This window comes from Cyclopterus lumpus, chromosome 1, assembly GCF_009769545.1.
Source record: "Cyclopterus lumpus isolate fCycLum1 chromosome 1, fCycLum1.pri, whole genome shotgun sequence".
NCBI lineage: Eukaryota > Metazoa > Chordata > Actinopteri > Perciformes > Cyclopteridae > Cyclopterus > Cyclopterus lumpus.
Genome location: NC_046966.1, coordinates 23,246,350 through 23,272,503, shown reverse-complemented (window position 1 = coordinate 23,272,503; position 26,154 = coordinate 23,246,350). Strand labels below are relative to the sequence as shown.

General features: G+C 44.6%; 6 protein-coding genes across 10 annotated transcripts in view; 3 read left to right on the top strand and 3 right to left on the bottom strand.

Moving 5' to 3' along the window:
* kif16ba (kinesin family member 16Ba) overlaps positions 1-14,712 on the top strand; it is a 20,224-nt gene extending 5,512 nt beyond the window's left edge. Inside the window, 23 exon segments of the mRNA XM_034536769.1 lie at positions 243-332; positions 335-413; positions 532-663; positions 1,299-1,364; positions 1,367-1,473; positions 1,611-1,676; positions 1,780-1,839; positions 2,450-2,569; positions 2,793-2,844; positions 3,258-3,287; positions 3,290-3,394; positions 3,500-3,553; positions 3,556-3,581; positions 3,667-3,752; positions 4,664-4,717; positions 5,207-6,550; positions 6,685-6,822; positions 6,950-7,058; positions 8,215-8,262; positions 11,601-11,723; positions 12,567-12,656; positions 12,751-12,834; positions 12,929-14,712. Of these exon segments, the coding sequence (XP_034392660.1) occupies positions 243-332; positions 335-413; positions 532-663; positions 1,299-1,364; positions 1,367-1,473; positions 1,611-1,676; positions 1,780-1,839; positions 2,450-2,569; positions 2,793-2,844; positions 3,258-3,287; positions 3,290-3,394; positions 3,500-3,553; positions 3,556-3,581; positions 3,667-3,752; positions 4,664-4,717; positions 5,207-6,550; positions 6,685-6,822; positions 6,950-7,058; positions 8,215-8,262; positions 11,601-11,723; positions 12,567-12,656; positions 12,751-12,834; positions 12,929-13,090 (3,225 nt within the window). The 3' untranslated portion in view covers positions 13,091-14,712.
* LOC117732764 (E3 ubiquitin-protein ligase TRIM21-like) overlaps positions 1-26,154 on the bottom strand; it is a 299,335-nt gene that overhangs the window by 64,436 nt on the left and 208,745 nt on the right. The window lies entirely within an intron of this gene.
* The window catches only part of LOC117732666 (E3 ubiquitin-protein ligase TRIM21-like), a 703,346-nt gene that overhangs the window by 638,846 nt on the left and 38,346 nt on the right, over positions 1-26,154 (top strand). The gene's annotated exons all lie outside the window — the stretch shown is intronic.
* On the bottom strand, positions 13,808-19,900 carry LOC117732859 (dynein regulatory complex subunit 4-like). Of its 2 annotated transcripts, none has more exons than XM_034536075.1 (11): positions 19,710-19,900; positions 19,438-19,527; positions 18,099-18,296; positions 17,659-17,865; positions 17,502-17,556; positions 17,194-17,399; positions 16,580-16,747; positions 15,878-15,964; positions 15,594-15,803; positions 15,442-15,507; positions 13,808-15,358 (listed from the first exon to the last, which is right to left on the bottom strand). In XM_034536075.1, exons 1-11 carry the CDS (start codon positions 19,710-19,712, stop codon positions 15,221-15,223), a joined length of 1,428 nt encoding a protein of 475 aa, XP_034391966.1. In that variant the 5' UTR covers positions 19,713-19,900; the 3' UTR covers positions 13,808-15,220. The 2 variants fall into 2 exon arrangements, 1 of the variants encoding a protein (XP_034391966.1); XR_004609640.1 differs by having other exon boundaries at positions 15,303-15,358; positions 15,442-15,525; positions 19,710-19,860.
* LOC117732993 (tektin-1-like) lies at positions 19,452-23,807 on the top strand. Of its 3 annotated transcripts, none has more exons than XM_034536261.1 (8): positions 19,452-19,592; positions 20,184-20,251; positions 20,942-21,123; positions 21,215-21,380; positions 21,507-21,782; positions 21,859-22,084; positions 22,589-22,785; positions 23,595-23,807. In XM_034536261.1, the coding sequence occupies exons 3-8, from the start codon at positions 20,958-20,960 to the stop codon at positions 23,752-23,754; spliced, it is 1,191 nt and encodes a 396-aa protein (XP_034392152.1). In that variant the 5' UTR covers positions 19,452-19,592; positions 20,184-20,251; positions 20,942-20,957; the 3' UTR covers positions 23,755-23,807. The 3 variants fall into 3 exon arrangements, with proteins under 3 accessions (XP_034392152.1, XP_034392133.1, XP_034392142.1); XM_034536242.1 differs by having other exon boundaries at positions 20,184-20,273; XM_034536251.1 differs by lacking the exon at positions 19,452-19,592 and adding an exon at positions 19,949-19,987.
* Positions 23,742-25,835, bottom strand: LOC117733089. The gene is made up of 2 exons (XM_034536452.1): positions 25,724-25,835; positions 23,742-25,166 (listed from the first exon to the last, which is right to left on the bottom strand). The coding sequence occupies exons 1-2, from the start codon at positions 25,776-25,778 to the stop codon at positions 24,466-24,468; spliced, it is 756 nt and encodes a 251-aa protein (XP_034392343.1). The 5' UTR covers positions 25,779-25,835; the 3' UTR covers positions 23,742-24,465.

The following is a 26,154-nucleotide window of genomic DNA, read 5'->3' as shown; positions in this document are numbered from 1 at the left end:
CTCTCTCCCTCTTTCTGTCTCTCTCTCCCCCCTCCCTCTCTCTCTCTCTCTCTGTCTCTCTAATCCTAACCCTCTCTCTCCCTCTCTCCCCCCTCTCCCCCTCGCTCTCTCTCCCTCTCTCTCTCCCCCCTCTCTCTCCCTCTCCCCCTCCTTCTCTCTCTCCGTCTCCCTCTCTCCCTCTCTCCCTCTTCTGTCTTTCTCTCCCCCCCCTCTCTCTCCCCCCCCCCCCCTCCCCCCTCCAGGCCAAGTTCGATGCCGAGATGCCCAGTGAGACGGTCAGTAAGATCCACCTGGTCGATCTGGCCGGCAGCGAGCGAGCCGACGCCACCGGAGCGCGACCGGCGTGCGCCTGAAAGAAGGAGGGAACATCAACAAGTCGCTGGTCACCCTCGGCAACGTCATCTCCGCTCTCGGTCAGAACCCGTTTTTTTTTAAATTTATGGATGCATTCCTCACATCCCCCCCCCCCCCCCCCCCCCCCCCCCCCCCCCCCCCCCCCCCCCCCCCTGCTGACCGTTCTCTCGCCTCCAGCCGACATGACGCAGGACGGCGTGAACACCAACCTGAGGAGGAAGGCGGTGTTCGTCCCCTACAGAGACTCGGTGCTCACCTGGCTGCTGAAGGACAGCCTGGGCGGCAACTCCAAGACCATCATGATCGCCAGTGAGCACCAATCACACGCCGACGTTTGACACCCCAAATAATTATTATTTACACCAAATACTTCTAATGGAGTGCTTTTTATTAGATTATTAGTTTGATAAATACACCTGCTCGTATTTTTAGTATGAAGCCTTTCATTTTCCGGTTAATTAACACTTCCTGTGTACATTTTCAAATTAAAAGCGGCCCTGTAAATCATTCACATCTGAACCGCTGCAATAAAACGGCAGAACGGTGATTGTTTAATAATTCATAGAGCTTTTTACAAAGTGCCTCACAAATCATCAAAAAACATATTGCAAATGATAATAAAAAAAAAAAGAAAGAAAGATAAAAATTCATCCTAAAATTACATTTTTACAAGATTTTATTAGAAGGTCTCTCACGTTATATTGGATCTTCTTTTTATTCCGTTGCTGCAGCTTGATTTTGCAAACGCATACAAAGATTGCAAATACAATGAACAAACAACCACGATAATAGTAACTTAAAGCACATTTAAATATAGTAGGAAGCACATTCTTATTGATAAATCCCAGTTTATGTGCTATGAGCATGTTTTTTTTTTGGGTACTGTATTGATTAGTCACGGCGTCCTGACCGCCTCGGTGTTCGTCGCTCTTTCCTTTTCGCAGCCGTCTCCCCCGCCGACGTGAACTACGGCGAGACGCTCAGCACTCTGCGCTACGCCAACCGAGCCAAGAAATCATCAACAAGCCCACCATCAACGAGGACTGCAACGTGCGGCTGATCCGAGAGCTGCGGGCTGAGATCGTCCGCCTGAGGGCTCTGCTGATTCAGGGCAACCAGGTGAGCCAACGCGCCGGCAGGAGGTCTCACTCTGCCGCTTGCACGGTTCCTTTTTTTTTTTTTTTTTTTAAATGTAGGGATGCGGAGCAGGAAAAAGTTGATTCTGACTTTTGTTTTGGTGTGTTTTTCTGCGTCAGATCGCTCTCCTGGATTCGCCCACGGCTCTGAGCATGGAGGAGAAGCTGCACCAGAACGAAGCCAGAGTGAGTCCAGTGGCGCCGGTTCAGGAGCGTTGAAGTCGAGTCTAGAAAAAACCGGCGCGTTCGTTTGACGTTTCAGTCGAGTTTCCTTTCTTTGTGTTTTCAGGTCCTGGAGCTGACGAAGGAGTGGACCAACAAGTGGAACGAGACGCAGAACATTCTCAAGGTCGGTTTGTTCATCATGGTTCATGTTTTAAAACTTTTTTTTTAACTTATTTATTTTTTAAAACAAAAAAAAAGAAAAAAACATCGTAAAGGAGAAAAAACATTTAAATAATAAGAAAATAAAGAAAAGACAGACATAAGTAGAAAATATATAGTTGCATTAATCGTTCATGTCTGATTTGAAACGACCTCTGCGGAGACGGGAGGGAGGCCCCCCCCCTGCATTTTTCCCTCGCTAATAATGTTTTTTTTTTTCTTTATTTATTTGTGCACAAGTTTGATTGTTTTTGTTAAATTATAGCTGCAGTTTTATGTTGACAGACACGTATTCTATTGTACAGTTTAACTGTAAAACAAGAGGGATTTTTAAGTCAGTCGAGACCAAAACAAGCACCGGCCGGAGCAGAGGTCCTTATTCTACATTCAATCTTGTTATTTCAAAGTTATTTCTTATTAAAGGTTTCCAACTGCAGCTTTAATGTAAAGTCTTGAAATCTAACTCGATGTGTTTATATCAGTGACATTGAATTAATATTACTACATTCTTCAGTCAACATTTTTAACCAGATATATTTGATCTCCTTTTTGAATTTCTACTTCATACGACGCAGGAGGAGACTCTGGCTCTGAGGAAAGAGGGCATCGGCGTCGTGTTGGACTCCGAGCTGCCGCACCTCATCGGCATCGACGACGACCTCCTCAGCACCGGCATCATCCTGTACCATCTAAAGGTCAGAGGTCAACCTCAACAGTTGATATCGCTGTCGTATCCGCTTGAATCTGGATGGAATAAAAGGGTTGTTCTAGTCTTCAGCCTCTTCAGGGTTTAAAAAACAAAACACAACCTCAAACAGGAAAGTACACCTAGTAATCACACCCGAGTCATCCGAGCAGAATGAAGCGTCCTTCTGGTTAGATCGACATCTAAACACCCCCCCCCCCCTTCACCTTCAGGAGGGACGGACGTACGTGGGCCGAGAGGACGCGTCCACACAGCACGACATCAGTGAGTTTGTCATAAGAGCTTTTAACAGTCTGCAGGCGAAGAGGAAATAAAGAGTTAGTATAAAAGTTGAAGAAAAGTTACAAAATATATTATTAATAATATAATATTATATATTATTATATTATTTATTTTATATATATATATTATATATATTATTATATAATATATATATATATATATATATATATAAATAAAGAGTTAGTATAAAAGTTGAAGAAAAGTTACAAAATATATTAATAATAATATTATATTATATTATGTATAATATTATATATATATATATTATTATTATTTATATATATATATAATATATATATATTATTATATAATATATATATTATAATATTATATATATTATATATGATATATGTATGTGCAGAGAGTAGCTTTGACGTGTGATTTCTTCCCCTCAGTCCTGCACGGTCTGGACCTGGAGAGTGAACACGCGTGTTTGAGAACCAGAACGGTAAAGTGACCCTGGTGCCGCTCGGGGGGGCTCAGTGCTCCGTTAACGGGGTTCAGGTGACGCAGTCGTCACAGCTCAACCAAGGTGAGAGGTCGTCTGAGGGGTGGAGGGGGGGGGGGGGGGGGTCTGACAGACGGGAATCCGTCCCGGCAGTTTTCAGTCTGTGTTGCGTGTCGTGTTCTCCTCCAGGTGCGGTTATTCTGCTCGGCAGGACCAACATGTTCCGGTTCAACCACCCGAAGGAGGGGCCAAGCTGAGGGAGAAACGAAAGGTGAGGCTCTCGACCGTCAGCCCATTAGAGACCTCGAGGTGAGGGCGGTAACATCGTGACCTTTGACCCTTCCCACCCCCTTCAGAGTGGCCTGCTCTCCACATTCAGCCTCTCCATGACGGATCTGTCCAAGTCCTGCGAAAGCCTGTCCACCGTGATGCTACAACCCGGGTGAGTGCCGCGGCTTCACAAATCAGTTGCATGCGGTTATGGGCTCAGACCCCTGCAGTGCATCTCCCTCGGCATCACAAACCCCCCACCCCCCCCCCCCCCCCCCCCCCCCCCCCCCCCACCCCCCCCCCCCCCCCCCCCCCCCCCCCCCCCAACCGGACGCTAGAGTCTCCATTTGTTCCAAAGCTCCTGTTAGTTTACCTGCGTTCATACAGAACCAATGTAATCTGTTTAATGTACATTTAAGTGATTCTGGGATTATTTTGACACATGTGAAGACAGATGAGTTGGTTTGTTGTGTGTGTGTGTGTGTGTGTGTGTGTGTGTGTGTGTGTGTGTGTTGTGTGTGTGTGGTTGTGGTTGTGGTTGTGGTTGTGTGTGTGTGGTTGTGGTTGTGTGTGTGTGGATTGTTAAGCGCACAGTTTCCTTTTCACCTGTGCACACGTGAGTGAATTAACTGTGGTCAACGTGTCCTGTTGACAGTCTCTTCACTGAGAAGGGCCCCGTCTTCCTCAGGTAGACTCAGCCGTCCACTTCCTGTCTGTCACTGTCCCGTCGTTTGACACAAAGACACATGTTGACTCTCAACCTGAACCCTCATTGTAGTTTTTTATTTTATTTTATTTTTGCACGCCATTTTTGCTGCTTCTGTCTCCGTGTTGATGTCTGAGAGTCGAGAATTTGTCGTCGCTTTATTGTTATTATTTGTTTTTAACCATCACCCGGCATTTCATTTAAAGTCGTTTTGTGTTGACTGCTATACTTTCACTTACTGCACTTCACTAGTTGTGTGTGTGTGTGTGTGTGTGTGTGTGTGTGTGTGTGTGTGTGTGTGTTTATTATTTAAAAATATATATATATATTTATGAGAGTAAAAAAACAAAAGGTGATGAAGGTTTTTGTGTTCTCAGGCTGGAGTTTGAGAGACAGCAGAGAGAAGAGCTGGAAAAACTGGAGCTGAAACGGTACGAGTCAAAGAGTCAGAGGGTCAAAAGAGTCAGAGTCAGAGAGTCAGAGAGTCAGAGGGTCAAAAGAGTCAGAGTCAGAGAGTCAGAGAGTCAGAGGGTCAAAAGAGTCAGAGTCAGAGAGTCAGAGGGTCAAAAGAGTCAGAGTCAGAGAGTCAGAGGGTCAAAAGAGTCAGAGTCAGAGGGTCAAAAGAGTCAGAGTCAGAGGGTCAAAGGGTCAAAGAGTCAGAGTCGTATCAGTTTTATTTCGTTACACCTTCATTAAGTCTTGTAATCAAATCTGAATCCTTTCTAATCTCCAGTTTAAAGATATAAATAACCTTTTTAAAACCCAGAAAATTCTATTGATTTTATCACTTTTTAGAGATGAAATGTTGAGTATTTAACCTTTTTAAAAGAATACAATGGTGCAATTCAGAAATATGACTCTGAAGATATCAAAGTTACATTATACTATGAACATGCCACACGTTTCTGTTGCTGCTGTAGGAGGCTGATCAAAGAGATGGAGGAAAAGCACCAGAGTGAGAAGGCAGAGCTGGAGCTCCTCCAGCAGGAGGTGGAGAGTCAGCGTAAGGAGTCCGAGGAGGTGCAGCAGCGGATCCTCCATCAGGAGGAGAGCCTCCGCCGCCGCAGCCAGGACATCGAGAGCCGCCTGCGAGACTTCCTGGCCGAGAAGGAGCGCTTCGAGGAGGAGAGGCGCTCGGAGATCCACGCGGAGGACCCCCTGCGGGGGAAACCTCTGCATGAGGAGGAGGAGGAGGAGGGCGAAGCAGGGGAGCAGCGGCGGCAGCAGGAGGCCGCCGAGCAGACCGAGATCTACCGCGAGCTGGAGAGGCTGAAGAGGGAGCGCGAGGAGCAGAAGGTCCGTCTGGAGGCGGAGCGGCGGCGGCTGGAGGAGCAGGAGCGCGAGCAGCTGAGCCTGGTGGGGCGGCTGGAGGAGCAGCTGAGGGAGAAACGCGAGGCCGCCACCGCCCTGCTGACCCGGGAGGATGCCCGCCGCCTGGAGGAGGAGCGCCGGGCCCTGGCGGAGATCAGAGAGGCGCTCCTCCGCGCCAAGGAGACCGCCGAGCGGCCGGACGTGGAGGACGCCGGCGAGGAGGCGAGAGCCGCCCAGGCGCGCTACACGGTCTTCAAGGAGGCGCAGGTGAAGGAACTGGGCCGGCTGGAGGAGGGGCTCCGGCAGCAGAGGGAGCGCCTGGAGAAGGAGGTCGCCGCCGAGCGCGGCGCGCTGCTGCGCCTCGCCCACGGCCTCAAGGAGCGACGCCGGCAGCTGAAGGACACCCAGGAGAAAGGGGCGCAGGACGCCACGGCCGTCTGCCAGGAGGAGCAGCTGGTCAAGCAGGCGGAGCAGAGGCTGCAGTTCAAGGAGCGCCAGCTGGCCAGCGTGGCCGACGGCCTCCTCCCCGCGCTGGCCGAGGAGAAGCAGCGCGCCGCGGAGATGCTGGAGCGCAGCGGCGGCGGCAGCAACGGGAACTGCGACAGCCCGCCGGGGCTCGACAACACGCTGTTCCAGGTGGAGAAGGAGCTGGAGGACAAGGAGGAGAAGCTGCACCTCCACCGGCACGGCGCCCAGCAGCTGCAGCAGCTCCGGGAGACCTACGAGTTCACGGCCAACGTGGCGCGGCAGGAGGAGAAGGTGAGGAGGAAGGAGACGGAGATCCTGGAGTCCAAGGAGAAGCAGCAGCGGGAGGCCATGGAGCAGGCGGTGGCGCGGCTGGAGAGGAGGCACTCGGCCCTGAGGCGCAGCGTCTCCCTGGAGCCCGACGGCGAGGAGCAGAGACACAAGAGCGTCCAGAACCAGAGGACGGGGGCCGGCCCGGACCAGCAGAGGTCAGAGCCTTTTTTTTTTAATAGTTATTAATGATTTTAATACACCTTGTTGCACGATTTAACCTGGAAGTCCAGGACAACGTGTCGAGATATCAGAGGTCTGGAAAAAAAAAAAAAAGAAGCTTTCTCTCCAGAGTCGAGCGGGAGCTCCAGAAGCTGAGGCGGAGGATCAGCGAAGGAGGAGAAGACGACAACAGGACTCGCGCCGTCGGCAACGAGGAGAAGACGAGTCACAGCGTCCAGAGTCTGAACGCGCCGCTGTCGGACGACCGGTACGCCTTCATGTCTCCCCCACACACACACACACACACACACACACACACACGCACACACACTTGAAATCAACACCCTTGTTTTCTTTTCGTTGATTTGTTTATGTCGTCGTCGTCGGTGTCGTAGGATCAACGCGTACATCGAAGAGGAGGTCCAACGGAGGTTGCGCAAGATCAATCTCCTCAACGGCAGCGGCAGCAACGCGGACCTTTCTCTGTCCTGTGATTCACTCCGGGTGAGAACATGTCTCACTACATCTCACTTTCTTACTTTGTTGAATCTGTGAGGTTTTATTTACAAGCCAGTATCCCAACCAGCTGACTCAGGAACAGTTTCTCCTGGAAGACCTTCAGTCTGATGGACTTGTACAGTAAAACATCCTTTTACTTCCAATGTCCTATACCTGCAGTATATACTGGATCTAGAAATGTGTGTGTGTGTGTGTATATATATATATATATATCCACACATTCAATATGTATTACTTTGTATTTGTGTGTGTGTCTTTGTATGTGTGTGTGTGTGTGTGTGTGTGTGTCTTTGTATATGTGTGTATGTTGGCCTTCACTCTTTCAGCACATCTAGACTCTCTTGCAACTATTTTAATAATCAATAAATAGTTCAAAGTCCTTTTTTCAAGCCGAAATGTCAAAACTCGTTCTGGTTTCTCGGGAGCGAGACGTTGCTCTTCGTCTCTGTTTTCAAGTCATTGTGAATAAAATAACTTCAACATTTATTTCACTTTTTAATAGACCAAAACGTTGATTTAATTTGCTGATTAATCAGTAAAAAAAAAAATATATATATATATATATTTGAAGCTTTACTATTAAGTTCCATCAGGTGGGAAAATATTCTCTAAATTCTCAAATAAAAGTTGTTAGTGTTGATGAGATAAAGGATCCGGACCGTTCCACAGCAGCTGGTTCCTCCGGTCTTTGCTCTCACTATCCGGAGCTTCCTCTCTTCTCTAAAATATGTATTTTTAGAGAGAATAAAGACGTCGACTGATATTTAGCTCTCTGACCCCGCAGGAGGAGGATGAAGCTTTTGACTGTAGCTCTGTTAGGTTAACGGACGAGGTAAGACCAGGACCCTCCAGACTGCGCCTAATCTGCATGACTCCCCCCCCCACCCCCCCCAATGTGCTGATGGATTAACCCCTTCACACCTCTATCACCCCGTTTGGTTTGAAGCTCTTTTTAATGGGGTTCTTCTCCGCTTGGTTTTATTTATTTTTTCCCCTTCTCTCCTGTCATCGTGAAGTATAATTTACAACTTTGGGTTATTCATTTTTTTATTTTTTATGTTTGATATCTTGCAGATTAATTAAGAATGAATGTTGTATATTAATGATACTGAGAGCTGACGTTAAGTTTCATTGTTTTCAGGATGACGAAAAGCTTCAAAACATTAATCCAAGGAGGCTTAAATATGAGGTAAGGCCAGAATCTTTAATTTGGGGATTATTATAATTCAATAATCAATCCATTAATAATCTGTAATCCTGCTATATAATTTTTTTTACAACGGCAGAGGTTCTCTATCTTTACCCGTTATCGCTCGTATGCATGGTAACATTTACACAAGAAAAACCTGAACATAATTATACAAATTCAATGTAATTTTAAAAGAAACGATGAATGGGTTTCCCGTTTTTCATATTGTTAAATTTACCGAATACAGGAGTGCACAGACGGATGCATTTTCTAATCAATTATTTGTGACTCGTGAGCCCGTTCTCCTGTTTACGGTAGCAAACTGATGCCAAAACACCTTGAAATGATTGAACATGTAATATTTCAGCCCATAGTCCTTAATTTCAAACAACGAGGATTCAAACACGGGTAAAACAGTATTTGCAGATTTGCCTTTTTTTTTTAATAAGTCAAGGTGCAAGATGGGTGGAGTTTGAGCCAGATACCCCCCCCAAAAAAAGAAATGTAAGATCTGTAAACATCATCCATCTCGTCACAGCAGGATATCATCAAAAGAATTATTTGCAAATGCTACTTTGCCCACGTTTGATTACAATCTAAAGTTATTTTTGTCCACTTGTCGTATTAATTTGCATGTCAAACCTCTTCACACTGTTAATTTTGAATCACTTTAAAACTCGCCTGTGCACCTGGTGATGGAGGAACTCTAATTCTCAATGGCTGGATTATGGACCTCGGTGTCGTTCAAAGAGCCTTCACATCCTTCTTGACGATGTAGTCACGGACTCACCCCCTTGTGCACACAGAAAGCCTGCGGGTTGTGGTCTAGCTTGCCGCCTGCCCCGATCCTCGAGGCAAAATCCCCTCTTCACATCCAGGAAAGCATGTTGGAAAAACCAGATTACGACCTTTTAAAGATTCACAGAGAAGAAAAAGTAGAATACACAGCTAAAGTGTTGATTGAAAAAGAGAAAGTGCCTTACAAAGAGGGTGAAAAGAACTATTGGCGGCATAGAGGAGCGAGTATCCCTCCGGGAGAGGTGGGCCGAGGTGTTTGCGATCTTGAACACAAGATTTGTGGCACCTCTGCGAACTCGGAGGCCAACAGAATTGATGAAAACGAGAACATCGCCCATGACAGAAGAACCAATTCTGCCTGCCGTGCTCCTGATGATGATGATGATGATGATAAAAAGGTTGAAGATGCAGCAAGCAAACACCAAACATGTGACCCAGAGATGGTAAAAGACGCAGAACTTTCCAATGATCAATCGTCAAAGTTGCAGAACTCTGGCGATGGTTCCGTCAATTTCGAACAGGAGCCGAAGGAATCCGTTAATGGTCAAATAAAACAAGAGAAAGACACAGGAACGGATAAATTGGCAGCCGGCAGAAGCTTTGTTTTGGGGTATTTTACTGGAAAGCTGTCCGACGCGTGCAAAGACGCTGTCCGAAGGCTACAGGGCACTCGGGACATCATTCAAAATGTACGAGTGGGTGATATGAAGGTTGTGCTCTCTCAGTATGTGACCATGATGTCCCAGGAGCTGCCGCTGATTCATCGAATGCAGCTTAAACCGGAGCCAGAACCTTGCAACCTTGCAGAAAACAAGGTTGCGTTGGGCGATCCGTCAAAGGATTGCGTCCTTCGTCGTCCTCAGAACTGCGGCACGTCTGCGATCCCGGGCGTCGTGGGATGTCCCGAAGGATCGGTGTTGTCTCTCTCAAACACTTGTCCTGAAGTGTTTCGTCAGACGCTGGTCCCGTTGCCACCGGCCTTGTCTCTGCTGCAGTCACTTTCGTCCCAGAAGTTGCTGGAAAAGTTGGAATCTCTGAGCCCTCGAGCCAAAGTCGACAAGCTCGCGAGTATCTTCTGGCTCCAAACTGCCGACATTAAGCAGCCGAGCCCAAATCCTGGGTGCTTGCTTTTGTCAGAGAAGGACATAATAGTGCTGTCAAGTGGAACCAATTCACATGACACCTTAGCTATTCGTCACCATTTTAATCTCCTGGAAATCAAGAAGGTCCAGATTAGTTTGGCGGGGCAGCACGTTCGCCTAATCGACAGCAGCGAAGAACCCGTCTTGGTGGTTTTTACCCACAGCAAAGAGCTCACTCAGGAGTTCTGCAAAGCCCTACTGAAGCTTCATTCTCCTGAAAGGTTCCCCGAAGGGACTGGAGATCACCCGTTACTCTCCGGTGACCTCACGGCCCTCTCTCTGGATTGGGCGTCGATCGTTCCCGACATTGTCCTGGACAGCGGCCTTCTCGTCACCTGCAGATTCAAGCGGGTCCTCGCAGACCTGCTCTACATCGTCCACGGCAACATGGAGGGTCCCGGCAAGCCATCTCTGGCACACGTGTGTCCTCTGCTCTACACCAGCGTCAAGGTCGAGAATCGGGACGCCATTTTCCAGTTCCTCCTGACGGACACTCACGTGGCTCTACTCCGGGAGGACGGCGTCTTTCACCCGGTGCCGCGGGGCTCCAGTCTGGTGCCCGTCCAGCCCCAGTTTCGGGGGCTCGAACTCCGCAAGCGTTCCGACATCGGATGCCTGGTCGTGAGGTCGACCAGCAACTGCTTTGCGTTCGACATCACGTTCGCAACTCGAAAACCACAGACTCGAGGGAGGAGGGTGGAGTCCCGGCGATGCTCGGCGGAAGTGCCCTCTGTCTCCGATCGCAGTCGTCCGAACGACTCCTGGAAGTTATCTTTTGGTTGTACCTCCGAAGCCGTGATCTTGATTAATCATCTGTCTAGCTGAGTTACTCACCGAAGGGCAGTTTTACCTCTATTCATTAACAAAAACAATATACTTACCTGTGTCTGAAAGAGAGAAATAATTAATATATATATATATATATATATATATATATGATCACATCTCATTTGTTTTAGGATGCGTTTGCCGTTTTATGAAAAGAAGTTGAGATATAATCTTAGAAGGTGAAAGTTGAAACCGGAAAAATTATGTCACTTATTTGCTGTTTGGTCTAAACTAGCTCTAAGCTTGCATTTTGAATAAAAAAAAAAAAAATGATATTTAATATATTGAAGAAAATTGAAGGATTTGTCATGATGATTACAGTAAAAATATCATTTTTATGTATTAAAATAATTTTTAATGTGTCTTTTAAAATGTACAGCGAGAACATGTTAATTGTGTTGACGAGATAATAAAGATTTAACTTTCTATGATTCCTATTGACTGATTTATAGTTGCCAATCACAGTTTATCGTCTCCAATCAAAATGATTGTCAACCCTTTGCTCTCCGCCATCTTTCTTCTTCTCTTCTTCCTCCTCTCCTCCTCTTCCCCCGGTCACCTCCTCTGCAGCACCTGGTCTGCCGTCCTCTCGGGTCGAGCTGCGACGGCCTGCAGGAGCTCGTTAAAATTAGCATTCCTCGCTACGTTCTCCGCGGGCAGGGGAAGGACGAGCACTTTGAGTTCGAGGTGAAGGTGAGTCTTCGTCTTCATCTTCATCTTCCTCGTCACCGTCGGTCATTTACGGTCTGACCGGTTCATCTTTCTGATGTGTTTTTTTTATTTGCTTTTTCTTATCTATTTAGAATGTAATCCATTTTCAATTAATTGGGTTCTAGATGTTTAATATGTTAAAATATTTAACACATTTGCATTAAAATTTAGGTTGGAAGAAGTATTCAAAAGTTTTACTTAAGTAAAAGTAGTATTACTTCACTATAGAAATACAGTGTCACAAATAAAACTAATTTTAAAACTAATTTTACAGAAGCACAATTACAAAATTGCATTATCATCAAAATTTACTTTAAAGTACTCCCTATGCAGAATGGTCCGTTTCAGAATAATGTATAAAAATATAAATGATTACAATTGTTTATCACTATAATGTTGTAGCTGGAGGAAAGTTAAACTTCTTTTATATACTGTTGGGTAGCTTAATCTATATCATAATGTATTCTTTTCATTATTTATTTTGTGTTAATCAGAATCTAAAGCTTTAAAAATAAATGTAGTTCAGTTAAAAAGTACAATTTACTTTCCACCTTAGTGGCCACTTTATTAGGTACACCCTTAATGCATCTGTCTTCACGAGGCTCATCGTGTAAACGTAGCTGTACATTTGTTTTATTATTGACGTCGTAGTTCAAGATTTTGAATTGTATCCCGTCGTTGTGGAAGCGTTGAACCCTCTTCGGGGTCTTTTCCGTTGAACACAAAGATCGGAAAGCGTCCGACCCGAAAGCTTTCGGAGCGTAAATGCTCGTCCGTAGTTTTGATCTCGGCATCGAACGCTCTTTCCTTCTCCCTCTGGATCAGCTGGCCGTGATGGACGAGATGTGGGCCGTGTTCAGGCGCTACAGCCGCTTCCGGGAGATGCACAAGAGCCTCAAACTGAAATACCCGGAGGTGAGAGTCCATTTTTACGCCCAATTAAAAAAAATTTAAAAAACCTCAGCGGTGTGACTGAAGTGTGTGTGTGTGTGTGTGTGTGTGTGTTCAGCTGGCAGCTCTCGAGTTCCCTCCCAAGAAACTGTTTGGAAACCGAGACGAGCGGATGGTCGCCGAGCGCCGGAACCACTTGGAGGTAAGACGTTTTAATTCAGTTTATTATCATTATTATTATTATTTTATGGAAATGTCACTCTGTGCTGCTGCTGTGTTGTTGTTTTTTTGTCCAGCGTTATCTGAGGAACTTGTTCCGGGTGATGCTGTCGTCCTCCAGCTCTCCCCTCAGAGCCGACGCGGACGGCGGCTTCCACCTCACCAAACACGCCATCTGCGAGCTCTCGCCGTTCTTCAAGAAGGGCGTCTTCGAGTACAGCAGCCACGGCACCGGCTGACCCCGCCTCCAGAAAAAAAAGGGGAAGAACGAAACCACCCCCCCCCGCCCCGCCCCGCCCCGCCCCGAAAAAAAGAAGTAGGAAAAGTCAGCGCTCTGTTTTAAAGAGTTTAATTTCTACGTCGTAGCAATAAACCGCTATATTCTAATATATTTCCATGCAGCTGTGATGTTTATGGCCACGCCCCCCTCTTGTAGAAGAGTGTGTGAGAGTGAGATCAAAGAAAAATGGCAAAAGAGTCACGTTTAGTTTTAGCTTCTTTGCCGTTTTAATGTCATCATATGGAGAATATCTTTGGTCCGATGGGCAGAACAACGCGTTTGACTCTAGGAAATTAATGTTGGGCATTCTTGACATTTTACGATATCGATATATAAAAAAAAAAAAAGGGAATCTATAGGTGAGCATAGCGAGGCATTAACACCGGCGGGAGAACGGGGGTTCGAATCCCAGAACGACTGAATAATACGGAGGCGGAGCCACAATGTGGTCGTCTTGACTTGTTTGTAGTTAAAGAAGACGACAAAAACACTGAAACCAGTCGCGTGTTAACTGGTTCGTTAAGAGATCTCCACCTGATGGGGTTCCTCGTTAGTGATGGAGGATGAACAATGGAAACGTTTAAAGGAACAGTGTTGCATTTACGGGGGAATCTATTGGCAGAAATGGAATATAATAATAAACACGCTGGCCCTTTAAGTGTTTTTGTAGTCCCTCTGGTTAATAACTCGGAGATGAAGATAAATACTCCACAGCTTACATTTGGAAGGAATCTCTTAATGTCCAGCATGAACAGGAAGATTAATATATAATAAGGATTAAAAAAAAACGGTTTTCAGTTGTCAAAGTGCCCTTTTTGTTGACTTTCAGCTGCCAAATAATATTTAGAACCCGCAAATGACTGAACGGTGTCCAAAAAAAGAAAGGAAGACGTAGTTCTACTGCATTTTCTTGACACGTTTATAATAATGTGTGTTTTATCTGCTGTACAAATGGAGGAGCAACCCGCTGCACCGACGGCCTCAAAAGGATGCGTTCAAAGAACTGTTGTAAAGTACGGCGTCACTTTGTTCATTGGAGCGATGCGCGTAATATCAGAACCGAGCGTCCGATGCATTTCAACTCGTCATAATTCCCAAAATTCGCGCGTTTATGAAGCTGCGGCGACTGTTTTCTCTCTTGTGTGCACTAAGGTTGGGTGGCTGTGTTTTGGCGGCCATTTTTCTTTTCCGCGTCGGCGCGAATTCAAAACTCATCTTTGACCGATCGACTTCGAATGCATTATTTTTCCTCTTTTTTTTTCTCCAAATAGTACAAAAGTACGCAGATACGAATAATTAATTCAGAGGCATTGTTTCGCTGATTTTATTTTCCAAAAGAAGACGAGCGATCCGATCGTGAAGTCGTCCTCACGGTTGTTGTTATCCGTGTGAACAGGAAGCTGGTTTGTGGAGCCCACTTGACTGCTTCCTGTTTGTTTGTTTGTTTGTTTGTGTCTCCATAAGCCATAAGACTGGGAGTGTATAAAGTGTAAATGTTGATGTGCATAGTTTTTCTATACGATGTGCTCGTCTGTGATGTAAACTGTTGACATTGAATGTCAGTAAAAGGAACGTACCACAGCAACTGGTTTTTATTCCTCCATCCCAGTTGAAGGATCAGTCTCACAGCAACAGCTAAGCATTTTAGGTTGTGCTATGTGCTCCGCTGGTTGCCAGGCAACCTCGTGACGACGACAAGACTTCAGGAAGTTATTATTATTACAGAAATTCAGATTTTTTTTACTTTAAATGTTCACCATCAATAGTTCTGAAGGGAACTCGAGGAAGATGTGAAAGTGTCATCGTCGTCATGAGGATCCATGTTCTTCATTCCACTAAGACATTGTACTTAAAGAACCCAAATTGAACGACACTAAATACATTAAACCGATAATTGTTGAAAACACACCAAATAAAATAAAGACCCAAAAAAATGTAAATGAGTCGCGGGGTATTATGATTTAAAATATAGTTTATAGTTGCTTAGTAACGTGATAAAGGACGTCAGACTTCAAGTAGTTTGGGTTGGGGTGCCCCCCCCCCACCCCCCACCCCCTCCCCGAGTAGAGCAGGTGAGTTCACACCTGGACTACTCCGGTCCCGGAGAGTCCTGAACCTGGGTCTGTCGGCCCAGGAGCCGCTCCGAAGGCCTGAAGGGGAAGTCGTACAGGGGGACGCCCAAATCCTTCAGCTTCTCATTACAGGTCTGCAGCAGGTCGTCGTACTCCTGTGAGACACACACACACACGCACACACACACACCTCAGAATGATGAACTAGCGTGTGAAAACACTTGTTAAATGAACCGACCTTAGCGTCTCGAGCTAGGTCGCTCTGCAGGGCGTCGATGGTGGCTTGTTTCGACTCCAGCATTTCCTACGAGCAGGAAAACACCTTCAGACATTTAGTTCTCGAAGCTCCCTCACAAATGTTTCAATAATTAATTTTTTTTAAAAAGACACCTCGAGTTTGTTGGCGGCCCGGCCGCCGGCGGTCCGGTCGACGTTGGAGGCCGAGAGTGCGGCGCAGAGCTGCGCCTCCTTCTTCTCCACCGCGTCGGTCAGCGCCGACAGCTTCCTCTCCAGCAGCAGGTGCTTCAGTCCGCTCCTCTGCTGCACGTCCAGGATGGTTTCCGTCTGCTTCCTCAGCAGCTCGTCGCGCTCCTGCTGAACCTGACGAGAGCGACAGCGTGAGACGCCCGGCGGAGCCGAGAGCGCCGGCGGGACCGTGCGGCGCGATGGTTCACCTTCTGGAACGCCTGCAGCAGCAGCTCGTGCTCCACCGACACGTCCCTGAGCTCCTTCTCCAGGACCTTCACGCGGGCTTTGGTGGCCTGTCACACACATTATCAGCGACTTCAGTTATAACATTCTAATCATCTGTTCTCACTTTAAATTCATGTTGAATAAATGAGACAATTAACTATAACATAAATGAAAGCAGGCCCCAGGTGCTGTAGATTTAACACAAATGTATAAAGGAAAGTTTGGATGTAAGAAATGTGTTTTATTTAATGTCAATATTTAGGGTAAATTAATATTTGTATTGAATAGCTATTCAAAATCCAAATGTAATGTTGGTTGTTGAACCTCAGCACCAATGATGATAAAACCCGAATTTATGTTCGACTAAAACATCCCGACTGTGGTCGCCCCCTAGTGGTGAAGTGAAAAAAAGCGCTACTGTGTCTTTAAATGTACGTTGTTAGTTAAAAAGATGTTGGAATTAAATGTGAAAGATGGATTAATGTTTTAAAATAAACTTAAAATGTCAGCTTTTCTTGCCTTTAAGCTCGGGATAGTAATGAACACTAAATGCACAAACAAACAAAAAAAATCTCGGAAAATAAACAAATATCCCAGATTATTTCATAAATTTGAAATACTAAGTGAGCTATACTCAGTCGGTACGTTTCGATGCTTGGTGAACCGGTGGTAAGCGAACGCACCACGATCTTGGACTTGGCCTGCTTGGAGTCCTGCTGCCGTTTCTGGAGCTCCGGAAGCTTCCGCTGGGCTTCCTGCAGCGACTCGCTCAGACGCCGGTTCTCCTGCTCGGCCGCCGAAAGCTTTTGGACCACTCGCGCCTGCAGCTTGGTCACCGTCGAGAGTTCCTCCTGACAAACGAACCACGGACAAGAAAATGTCTTCACTCATACATGTGATCAAATAAAAAAAACATCTTATATTTGGGAATTTGATTTTTTTTTTTTTGAGGGCAAAATAAAATAAACAGGAAGAATGTACGTCCTAAAGCCGCGATTGGCTGGTAGAAAATTATGATTATTATTATAAAAGTGAATTAAAAAATGTTTAGCTCAGGGAACCTTTACTGTGAGGGCCAAAAAGGTTTTTGAAATATATATATATATATATATATATATATTGTATTATTTACTTTTACTATCTATATATAGTTTTGAAAAATAATGATCTTCTATGAACATTTCACATAGTCGAAATGAAGAGAAACTACATCAACCGCGTCACATTTATGGCATGTAGGTCCTCTTGTAAAACAACGTAAAGTGAGCATTAATGAGTTGTGTTATTAGTGTTGTACCTTCAGCGTATTCTGATCCAGCAGCAGCTTCTTCTGGACCGTGGAGTAGTAGTCCTCGGCGCGCCTGAGCGCTCGGTCGTGGTCCTCGACCAGCGTCACCACGCGACTCCTCATCCTCTCCTCGATGTCGGCGACAACGACCCGCTGCTTTTTGGACTCCGCCGCGGACGTCGACTGCATGTTCTCGTGATATTTCACCTCCATTTCTATTTGAAGAGCACAGTTTGGGGATTAAACTAGAGAGAGAGAGAGAGAGAGAGAGAGAGAGAGAGAGAGAGAGAGAGAGCGAGAGCGAGAGATTCATTCACCTCGGATTCTCTTATCACAGCTGTTTGCCAGCTCCATTAACTCCACCTGGTGCTTCTGTTGACAATCAAAAAGACCACAGGTTTGTGGTGAAGATGCCAAAACATTTTTAGAAATAAAAACTCGAAATAATATGTGAAATGTGAAGAGGGGCCTCACCAGCTTCAGCTCCTTGAAGCCTTTTTCGTTGTGGAGCTTCTTCTCCCTGAAGTCGGCCTGCAGGCCGTGCAGCTCCCTCTGAAGCCCGAGCTCGGACCGCGCGTGCCGGTTCTGCACCAGCGTCGTCGCGGCGACGGCGTCCGCCTTCCGGCCGGAGATCATGGCGTGGTGCTCGGACAGGACGTGCTTCAGCTTCTGCTTGTACACCTGGACGCCGTTTAGAGGTCGGAGGTCATGTGATGCAGTGTGAATAGGAAACATCCCACGCGCTCAATTTAGTCAGTTCCATCACGTTGTGACCATGTGACAGAAATAAGTGTTAGAAAATGGAAATGTATAAATGTGAAAGAATGTGCAGTTTGATGATTTGAGTGTGTGTGTCTGTGTGTGTGTGTGTGTGTGTGTGTGTGTGTGTGTGTGCGTGTGTGCGTGCAGCTCACAGTAATCTCCACTTGGTGGCGCTCCTCTGCCTCCTCTCTCTCCCTGTTCCTGTTCCTCAGCTCCGCCTTCTCCTCCTCCAGGCGCCTCTTGGAGATTTCCCAGAAGGCCTGGATCTTGTCCCTCTCCAGCTGGAAGTAGCTCCTCTCCTCCCGCTCTCGGTCCAGCTCCTCTCGGAGGCGGACGATGTGCTCCTCCAGCTGGAAGAGACATTGGTGTCAGTTTTGAGTGTGTGTGTGTGTGTGTGTGTGTCATGTTCATGCAGGTGCAACAAGTGCAGCCGTGGTAACCGGACACTTCTCAGTATCACTGATATCCTCGAGCCGTCATCTCCTCTTGCTCCCCAACCTCCTTATGAGATATATATCTTTAGTTACGCACATTTAAGATTCATAATCATTTTACGAGCACTTTTCATAACTTTACCTACATTGTGCTGATAACACTTCTATACTTTTTGTCAAAGCTATTTATTTGATGTTAGTATTTAGTTATAGTATTCACAATGTATTCAATTCTAGATGTTTTATTTATTAGGATAGCTTTTTCTTTTGATAGCTTTTTGTTTAGTTTAATTATCTGTTGTTGTTGTTGTTGTTCAGGTATACTTATTTGTTGGTTTATTTATGAATTGGGTAATGCTGTGGGCACCTGGGGTAATATAATATAATATATAGGCGTAGGCAGGTACAAGACTAGAATGCACCTGGGTGACAGCATTAGGAGTTCCTTTGTTCTTTTGTATGTTTTCTGGTTTGGTTTTGTTCAATAAATTATGAGAAACACAGAATCCTGTATGGACAATGTAAACCACAAACCCTTTGATTTATGTTTTTTAATTTTATCTATCAGACAAAATAGCCACTGAACTTTTACTTAAGTAAGGTTCTAAATGCATGAGTATTTTTACAGCGCGGTACTAGTACTTCCACTGAAGGATCTGAACACTATCTCATCACTTCCAGCTCACTCTCTGGACCTGGATGGGCCCTGGACCACAGAGTGATCCTGGATGGGCCCTGGACCACAGAGTGATCCTGGATGGGCCCTGGACCACAGAGTGATCCTGGATGGGCCCTGGACCACAGAGTGATCCAGGTCCGCGTTGGGTTTCGTCTTTTCATTGGGAAATCAACGGCGGAAGAGTTTTGAACTCTGTTGTTTCAAAGAAATTGTTTAAAACTGAGATAAATGTCTGAACACTTCGGGGTTAATATAGAATAAGTGTCTCTATCCAAACACAGTGTGTTGGAGTACACAACAACAACAACAACAACAACAACAACAATAAAGCGTGTCTCTCTCCTAGCACACAGTGCTAGCTTGGCCCTGAGCTCTGACCTGGTCCTTGGACATCTCCTCCGTGGACAGGCCGTCCACCACCGCCAAAGATTTCCCCTTTGCGGCCTTTTTGCTTCTAGTCTTCGGTGGCTGGAGAGAGAAAAACACACACGAGCATTTTTAGCGTTAGCTCCACGATTAAAATACACTTTCAGGTAACGTTAGCTTGACCTAGCTTAGCTAAGCTAGTCTCCATAGGAAGCTGACGCTAACACATGCTAACCGTGCTAACTACGTAACGTTAACTCATGATACAAACATACTTTACTCACCATCGTCAAATATCGCGCAGGCTCACAAATAGTAATAAGAGTAACGTTAAACAGCAGTTAGCTTGTCAGCTAACGGGGAGTCAGGAGATTCGGTCCTCGGCTCAGGTCGAGCTAACTAACTAGCTTAGCTGTACACAGGAGGAGCTGCCATGGCAACGTCTTTTTTTCTTTTCTTTATTTAAAACTTTATTGAATAAAATTCTGCCTGCGTTCAAAATGTCAGTCGGGGAGAAGGTAGAAGACACATTAACGTTACATGAAATAGTTACAAATAAAATGTAACTATATTTTATATTATTATATTATATTATTTATATTTGATATATATTTTGACTTATTTAATTTATTTTCTTATTGTTATATTTACTTATTCAATTACTTATTTAGCTATATAATATATATATTGCGTATACATAGAGGTTGGAAGCCAAATGTGCCTAAATATATTTAATGACGTGTCACCCGTTGCCATAGATACGGAGCCACTTCCTTACGTTGACAGCTGAGACATTTGGGAGGTTTTCAACTGCACCGCCTGCGAGGTGAGGAGAACCGGAAACGGGTGTAAATAACTAACGTTACTTGTTGTTTGTTTGTTTGTTTATTTTTTAGCTGTTTATTTTTATTTGTTTAGGTCTTTTTTTTAAAGTCTTGTTAAAACGGAAGTGGGAAAACAACACATTGTGTTTTTTCAAACCAAGATAATTCCAATTTAAGATTTAAAGTTTTATTGTGTAACAGTGTAACAGCTAGCTTAGCTAACGTTAGCTAAGTAAGTGCTGGATAAACTCAAACATGTCCCCCTTTTTAGGGACTTTATTTGCTGTTTTAACGGTGTAATCACCAGGAATATAAACGCCTTTTTAAAAATTATTTAACTTTATTTTAATGGGGGAAAACTCATAAAGAACTTAACAACAACAACAACAACACCCTTGGCTACATAACTGCCAAAAATAACATCCATCTCAATTCAAAATCAATACATTCAATAAATCTCACTCGCATTCTTTGTCTATATCATTTAAATGTATTGATATCCTTTTTATTTTAAGCTACGTACAATGCCTGTTCTCAATAATAATAATAATAATAATAATAATAGTATTATTATCATCAGTCAATATGTGTAGAAATGTTTTATTTTTATTTTTATTAATTCGTTAATTAATTAAAAATATAAAAATATTGATTGTCTTAATAATAAAATAATAATACAATGTCTACTAAAGTTTTGCAGCTAGAACAATGTCCTTCCCGGACTGCAGTACCCAGCAGGGTGATGGATCCAACCTAGAGAACATGGAGTTCATGCGAAACCACTCCGAGCTCTTCAGAGCAGAGTGCGTGAGGTTGATCACGGACACGGACACCTCATGCAAGCGCATGCAGAACGACGACAGCAAGCGGCTGGGTGAGTGAAGGGGGGACGCCAAGCAGCCACGCTGGGGTTGTTTAGGGAGACCACCGCGCCGTGAATCGTGGGTCTCCTTTTGCCCCTTCAGGTCAGCGGGTCAGAGACATCCAGTTTGTGAAGAAGGAGTTGGAGATGAAGCTGGGCGAGATCGTTGTGGAGATCGAGCTCCTCGAGACGTCGCAGAGCAGAGAGGCGAACGCCCTGGAGGCCTGCAAAGAGCCTCTGAGAGTCACCGTGCTCTGCCTGGAGGAGAGGTTGGTGCTGGTACTTTCCACACCACTTTCTCTTACTGTGAAGCTTATGAATAGATGAAAGAAAAACTCATCAAAACTCTTTAATAACTGACGAGTGACGCTCTTTTCTGTTTCCGCCACCTGCAGAATGAAGCGCTTCCCGTCCGAGCGGCGCCACGACGAGGTGGACAGAGAGCTGCTGAAGGAGACGGAGGTCATCCAGGCAGCGACTCTCCTCCTGCAGACTGTAGCGGAGCAGATCGCCGAGCAGCTCCGGTTGAACCGATCCATTCAGCACCAGCTGGAGCAGGATCTGCAGGAGAAATCTGAGGCTCAGTGCATCGACAACTCCTGTGTTTTAATGACCACCCGATCCACGGACAACCCGCTGAGGCCCAGAGGCGCCCATGCGCTCCTGCCGAGGTGAACTACCGGGACCAGGGGTCAATGCGGGGTCAATCGTAGGCCTCTTCACAGATCTTCACGTTTTCTCCCTCAGCTTGTCGGTGACTCCAGAGCAGTGGGAGAACATCACCGACATCAACATGGCCAAGGCGGAGCAGCAGAAGGCCGACTCGATGGCCCTGCGCGCCATGGTGGAGTCTCTCCTGGAGCAGATGGCCGCCGACATGAAGAAGCAGGCCCGGGCCACGGCGGCGGCCCTTCAGCTGAACGTCTGGGAGATCAAGGCCGCCAGGAGCCAGATGACGGAGCAGCTGGCCACGGTGGGTGTATTCAGGACGGGTTATAACGCCACTGACTTCAGTGGATGGTTCCGTAGTCCCGCTTTAAAGCATCTTCCTATTGTCTTTATGAGTTTTTCCTCCATTGGTTGTGTGTCGACGGTGACCCGTCATTGTTTGTTGCTTATAGCTGTAAATAATAACTTATAACAAATGTAGATGCAGAAATAAAAATTACAAAAAACAGCAAAAAATAAAAACAAGGAAGGAGAAAAAGTACAACATTTATAATTAAATAATAAATATATAAACTTAATGTATTATATATTCTGCACTCATGAATATTTAGAGTTTCATTTCATTTTAGAGGCCTAGTTAATTTCATTGTATTGGTCATTTCCTCCTCTTTCTTGAAGCCTTTAAAACCTCATTCACGAAATGAACTAAAAGTATTATTTCCAAGCCATTTTATTTGTTGTATGTGTAACAGGTTTAATCTTCACGATTGAGAGGAAGTCCCGGTTGACCCCTCCTCTCCCCCTCTAGATCCTGTGTGAGTTGTCCAGCCAGCAGCAGGTCAGAGGTGACCTCCAAACGGCCGTCTCAGAGAACCAGTGTGTTCTGGGTCTGGCTCAGGCCCGCCTGGCTCTGCGGCTCCAGAGGCCCTCGAAGGAGCAATGCCTGGACCCGGCCCAGTGCCAGCTGCTCACGGAGGTCCAGCAGCTCAACGCTCACATCGCCAAGTACGGCCAGGACACACACACACACACACACACACACACACGCACTTATATTTAATGTAATAATGAGTATTAGAAATATGCATACCAGTAATAGCATGAAGTACAGGGCCGTAGAGCCAGAGTTTAGAAATGACCGGGGTCCAGATTTATTTTTCTTTTAATTATTATAGATTATTTACCTTCTTACACCAATTGTATGAAAGGATTTGAGAGTCATTGCCTAATATATATATAAGACAATAAGACACATTATATTGAACTCAAATGCTTATGTTTCATTTGAATATTATACAATATATATAATATAATTGTGTATAATATATTATACACAATTCACATGCATTCCTGCATTCTGGTGTATTTTTATGCACCAATTTATAGTGGAAATGTCTTTATTTATATTTTTTAAAAACAGACAAATTATTGCTTTCAAATATTCTTTTTTTTTTTTTTAAATGTAATGTTATATCTGCTGATTTAACACAAATCTCGCCGTGATTTACTTTCTGTGTCTTTTGTTGTGGGGAAGTAACCTCTTCACCTCAATGAAGCATGAATTATTTCTTTATTAATTCTCAAACCCCTGGACTTTAATAGCTCATTGTGCTCATTAGCTGTGTCTACGGTGTATAATGCAACATGTAAAGTGTCTTTGAGTATCTTAAAAAGCGCTATATAAATTAAATGGATTATTATTAAATTAAATGGATTGTCATTGTGTGTTTCATTCAAAAACGTTTCCCACGCATCTGAAATCTTTACTATTACGATAATAAGCTCCTAATCTCTTCGTCTCTGCGCGCCCTCAGGCTGCGCGAGGCTGTGGCGCAGTCGGAGGAGGAGCAGAGGGCGCTGGTTCGATGCCAGCGGGAGCTGCAGGCAAACATGGAGCTCAAGACCAGCTCCCTGTACATCGATGAGGTCGTCTGCGCCCGGCACCGGGACCCCCTCATCATGCTCAGCTTCTGATGGTGTGACAGACACTCGTCATGTGTTCAAATAAATCAATATGAAGCATTTTATATGAGACTGAAGCAGCAACTGATCCTTTTTTTCTATTATTATTATTTTATTTTTTTTATACGTAAACTGAGGAAATTGCTCAACATGATGTTTCTGGCTCAGAATATTTTTATTTACTGGTTTGAACAGAGAAAATTAGCTTTAAAGTTGAATATTTTTTATATTTAATATTATTTTGTATTTGTATTCCTCAATGCAACAAAATGTGAGTGTAGTAACTTTATCACAAAAACCCAGAGAGGAGTAGGACAACTAATTCTGGTGATTCATTTTCTAATATTCTAATATCCATTTTCTCTTCTCTTTTTATGACTTAAGAACAACAATTTAAAAAAGTTGTTTTGACTGAGTCCCTTAAAAAACTAAAATGTTAAACAGATGGGAGAAAAAAAAAGCATTTAATTAGTTTTTCGTCAGGATCTATTTCGTCATGCTGTAATACTATTTCCGGCCACTAGAGGTCATTCTCTAAATGGGACTAAAAGCACTCACGTGGTCCTCCAGGTCAGTTTGAATGGACATAACTTGCTAACACACAACGTGTACCATTTTATGCTGCACAAGAAAAGAAAAACAAAGGTTATGAACTATGATGGTTCCACTTGCCAGGTTGAAATACTTTATCTGTAAAAGAAACAACGTCTCACTCTCTCACTCTCACTCTCCTGTCTTTACTGGATTTTGGGCGAGGGAATACACACACTGCTCACTGAGCTTGTTAACAGTGCTGTACAGATTATAATGATCATTATTGGGTGTTGTACTCATATTATATGCGGTGGAGCCGCATGCCGTTTCACTGACGCTCGGGAAGTAGTGCGGCCTTTCAAAATAAAGGTCGCCCACTTCAATCTCCTCGTAGGTCGCCTCGGGTACAGTTTGGTCCAAGATGGTGGTTTCCTCCACTCGGTTTTTTAAGCAGAATTTCATAGTTAAGACCACCAAAAGCGTCGCCGCGACACCCGCCGCGACACCGACCGGTACCTTCCAAAGGCCCGATGGCGGCGGGTTCTCCGCGTCTTCAACGGTTCCCTCCCAGCCGTTTCTGGGCCTCACTGGTACCTTCCCAGCATCGGGACCCGCCATGTTGGGATCTGTCATCACGTTCAGGTACACTCTGGTATTGTTGCACAGGTACATCGTGGCGTCGGAGGGCCTCACATTCCTGATGACCAGGGAATTATCCGCCAGGGAACTGAACCGCCCGTCGGCCATTTTTTTTTTCTCGACGCCATTTTGGATCGTGACGAGCGTCACCGACTTTCCGTTGGCGAAGCGGCTCCACGCCACGTCGCCCTTCACGTGAGCGCAGGGAAGCGTGGCCACGCTGTTCTGCAGCGCCGTCATTTCACGCATCTCTGTAACGGAATAATTACAATAACTTTATTTATACAGCACCGTTAACGACAGAGTTTCGACGGATGAAGCAGCGAAACGAGGCAATAAAACAGAAAGTTCAGCAGCGAGGCCCAAACGCAATATTTTTAATATTTAATTTAACTTATAAGATACGACTTAAAGCCTGAAACAATTAAACCAATCGAGATATAAAACACATACAAAATATATATATATATATAAGTTTGTTTCTGTTTGTTGTCTATATTACTTATATTGATGATTTTAACGTGTCTGATAAATAAAATGCATTATTATTATTATGATATGTCACTGCAGGCTGTTGGCTTCTGAAGGACCCCAACAGCCACGACAAGCTTGACAACTGATTTTTCACATTGTGATTTATTTATCAGTTTCTTCAATAACAATATTCCCAGTTTCACCAGTATGTTGCCTTTAAAGTGGATTCATATTTACTCTTAACTTCTAGACTTTATTGATACCAAAAATGTATTTAACCCAAAGCCCGGAGATTTATATAAAAAAAAGCATGTTGATTAAAAAGTGTTCTTACCGATGGAGCTGTAACAGAAGCCTCCAGGGAGGAGCAAGAAGACATAGAGCAGCATCTCTGCAGTCCGTGGTCCTCGCTGAGCGACGTACGATTAAAACAGACTTCTTTTTTTTACCCAAGAGGAAGTTATGACTTGTTGAAGTTGTGGCGCAAACTACACTTTCTCTATTTTTTTTTTTTTAGACTAGATGTTATCAGTTTGTGTGGGAAGGTTTCCAAAAAGTTGACCGATTTGGATCTTGAAAACACATCTTTTTTTTTTTTTACAAATAAATCTTTTAATTCTTTTCATAAAACACTCATTTAAAAAAAAAAAAACCTTATTAATCTTTGTAAAATAAATCCACTGGGTCATTTTTATCAGTCAGCACAGAGCAACTCTTTACATTTATTACGTTATTAACTTATTTGGACATTTAAAATGGAAATAC

Bases quoted from the DNA above. Each gene is read 5' to 3' on its own strand.
- LOC117732859 (XM_034536075.1), bottom strand. The intron at 17,557-17,658 runs GTGAGGCCCCTC...GATTGTCAACAG, and splicing joins GCTTCAAGGAGCTGAAGCTG to AAGCACCAGGTGGAGTTAAT. The intron at 17,400-17,501 runs GTGAATGAATCT...CTCTTCAAATAG, and splicing joins CTGTGATAAGAGAATCCGAG to AAATGGAGGTGAAATATCAC.
- LOC117732993 (XM_034536261.1), top strand. From the start codon at position 20,958: ATGTCCTTCCCGGACTGCAGTACCCAGCAGGGTGATGGATCCAACCTA. The intron at 21,783-21,858 runs GTGAACTACCGG...TTTCTCCCTCAG, and splicing joins GCCCATGCGCTCCTGCCGAG to CTTGTCGGTGACTCCAGAGC. The intron at 22,786-23,594 runs GTACGGCCAGGA...GCGCGCCCTCAG, and splicing joins CTCAACGCTCACATCGCCAA to GCTGCGCGAGGCTGTGGCGC.
- LOC117733089 (XM_034536452.1), bottom strand. From the start codon at position 25,778: ATGCTGCTCTATGTCTTCTTGCTCCTCCCTGGAGGCTTCTGTTACAGC. The intron at 25,167-25,723 runs GTAAGAACACTT...ATTCCGTTACAG, and splicing joins CTTCTGTTACAGCTCCATCG to AGATGCGTGAAATGACGGCG.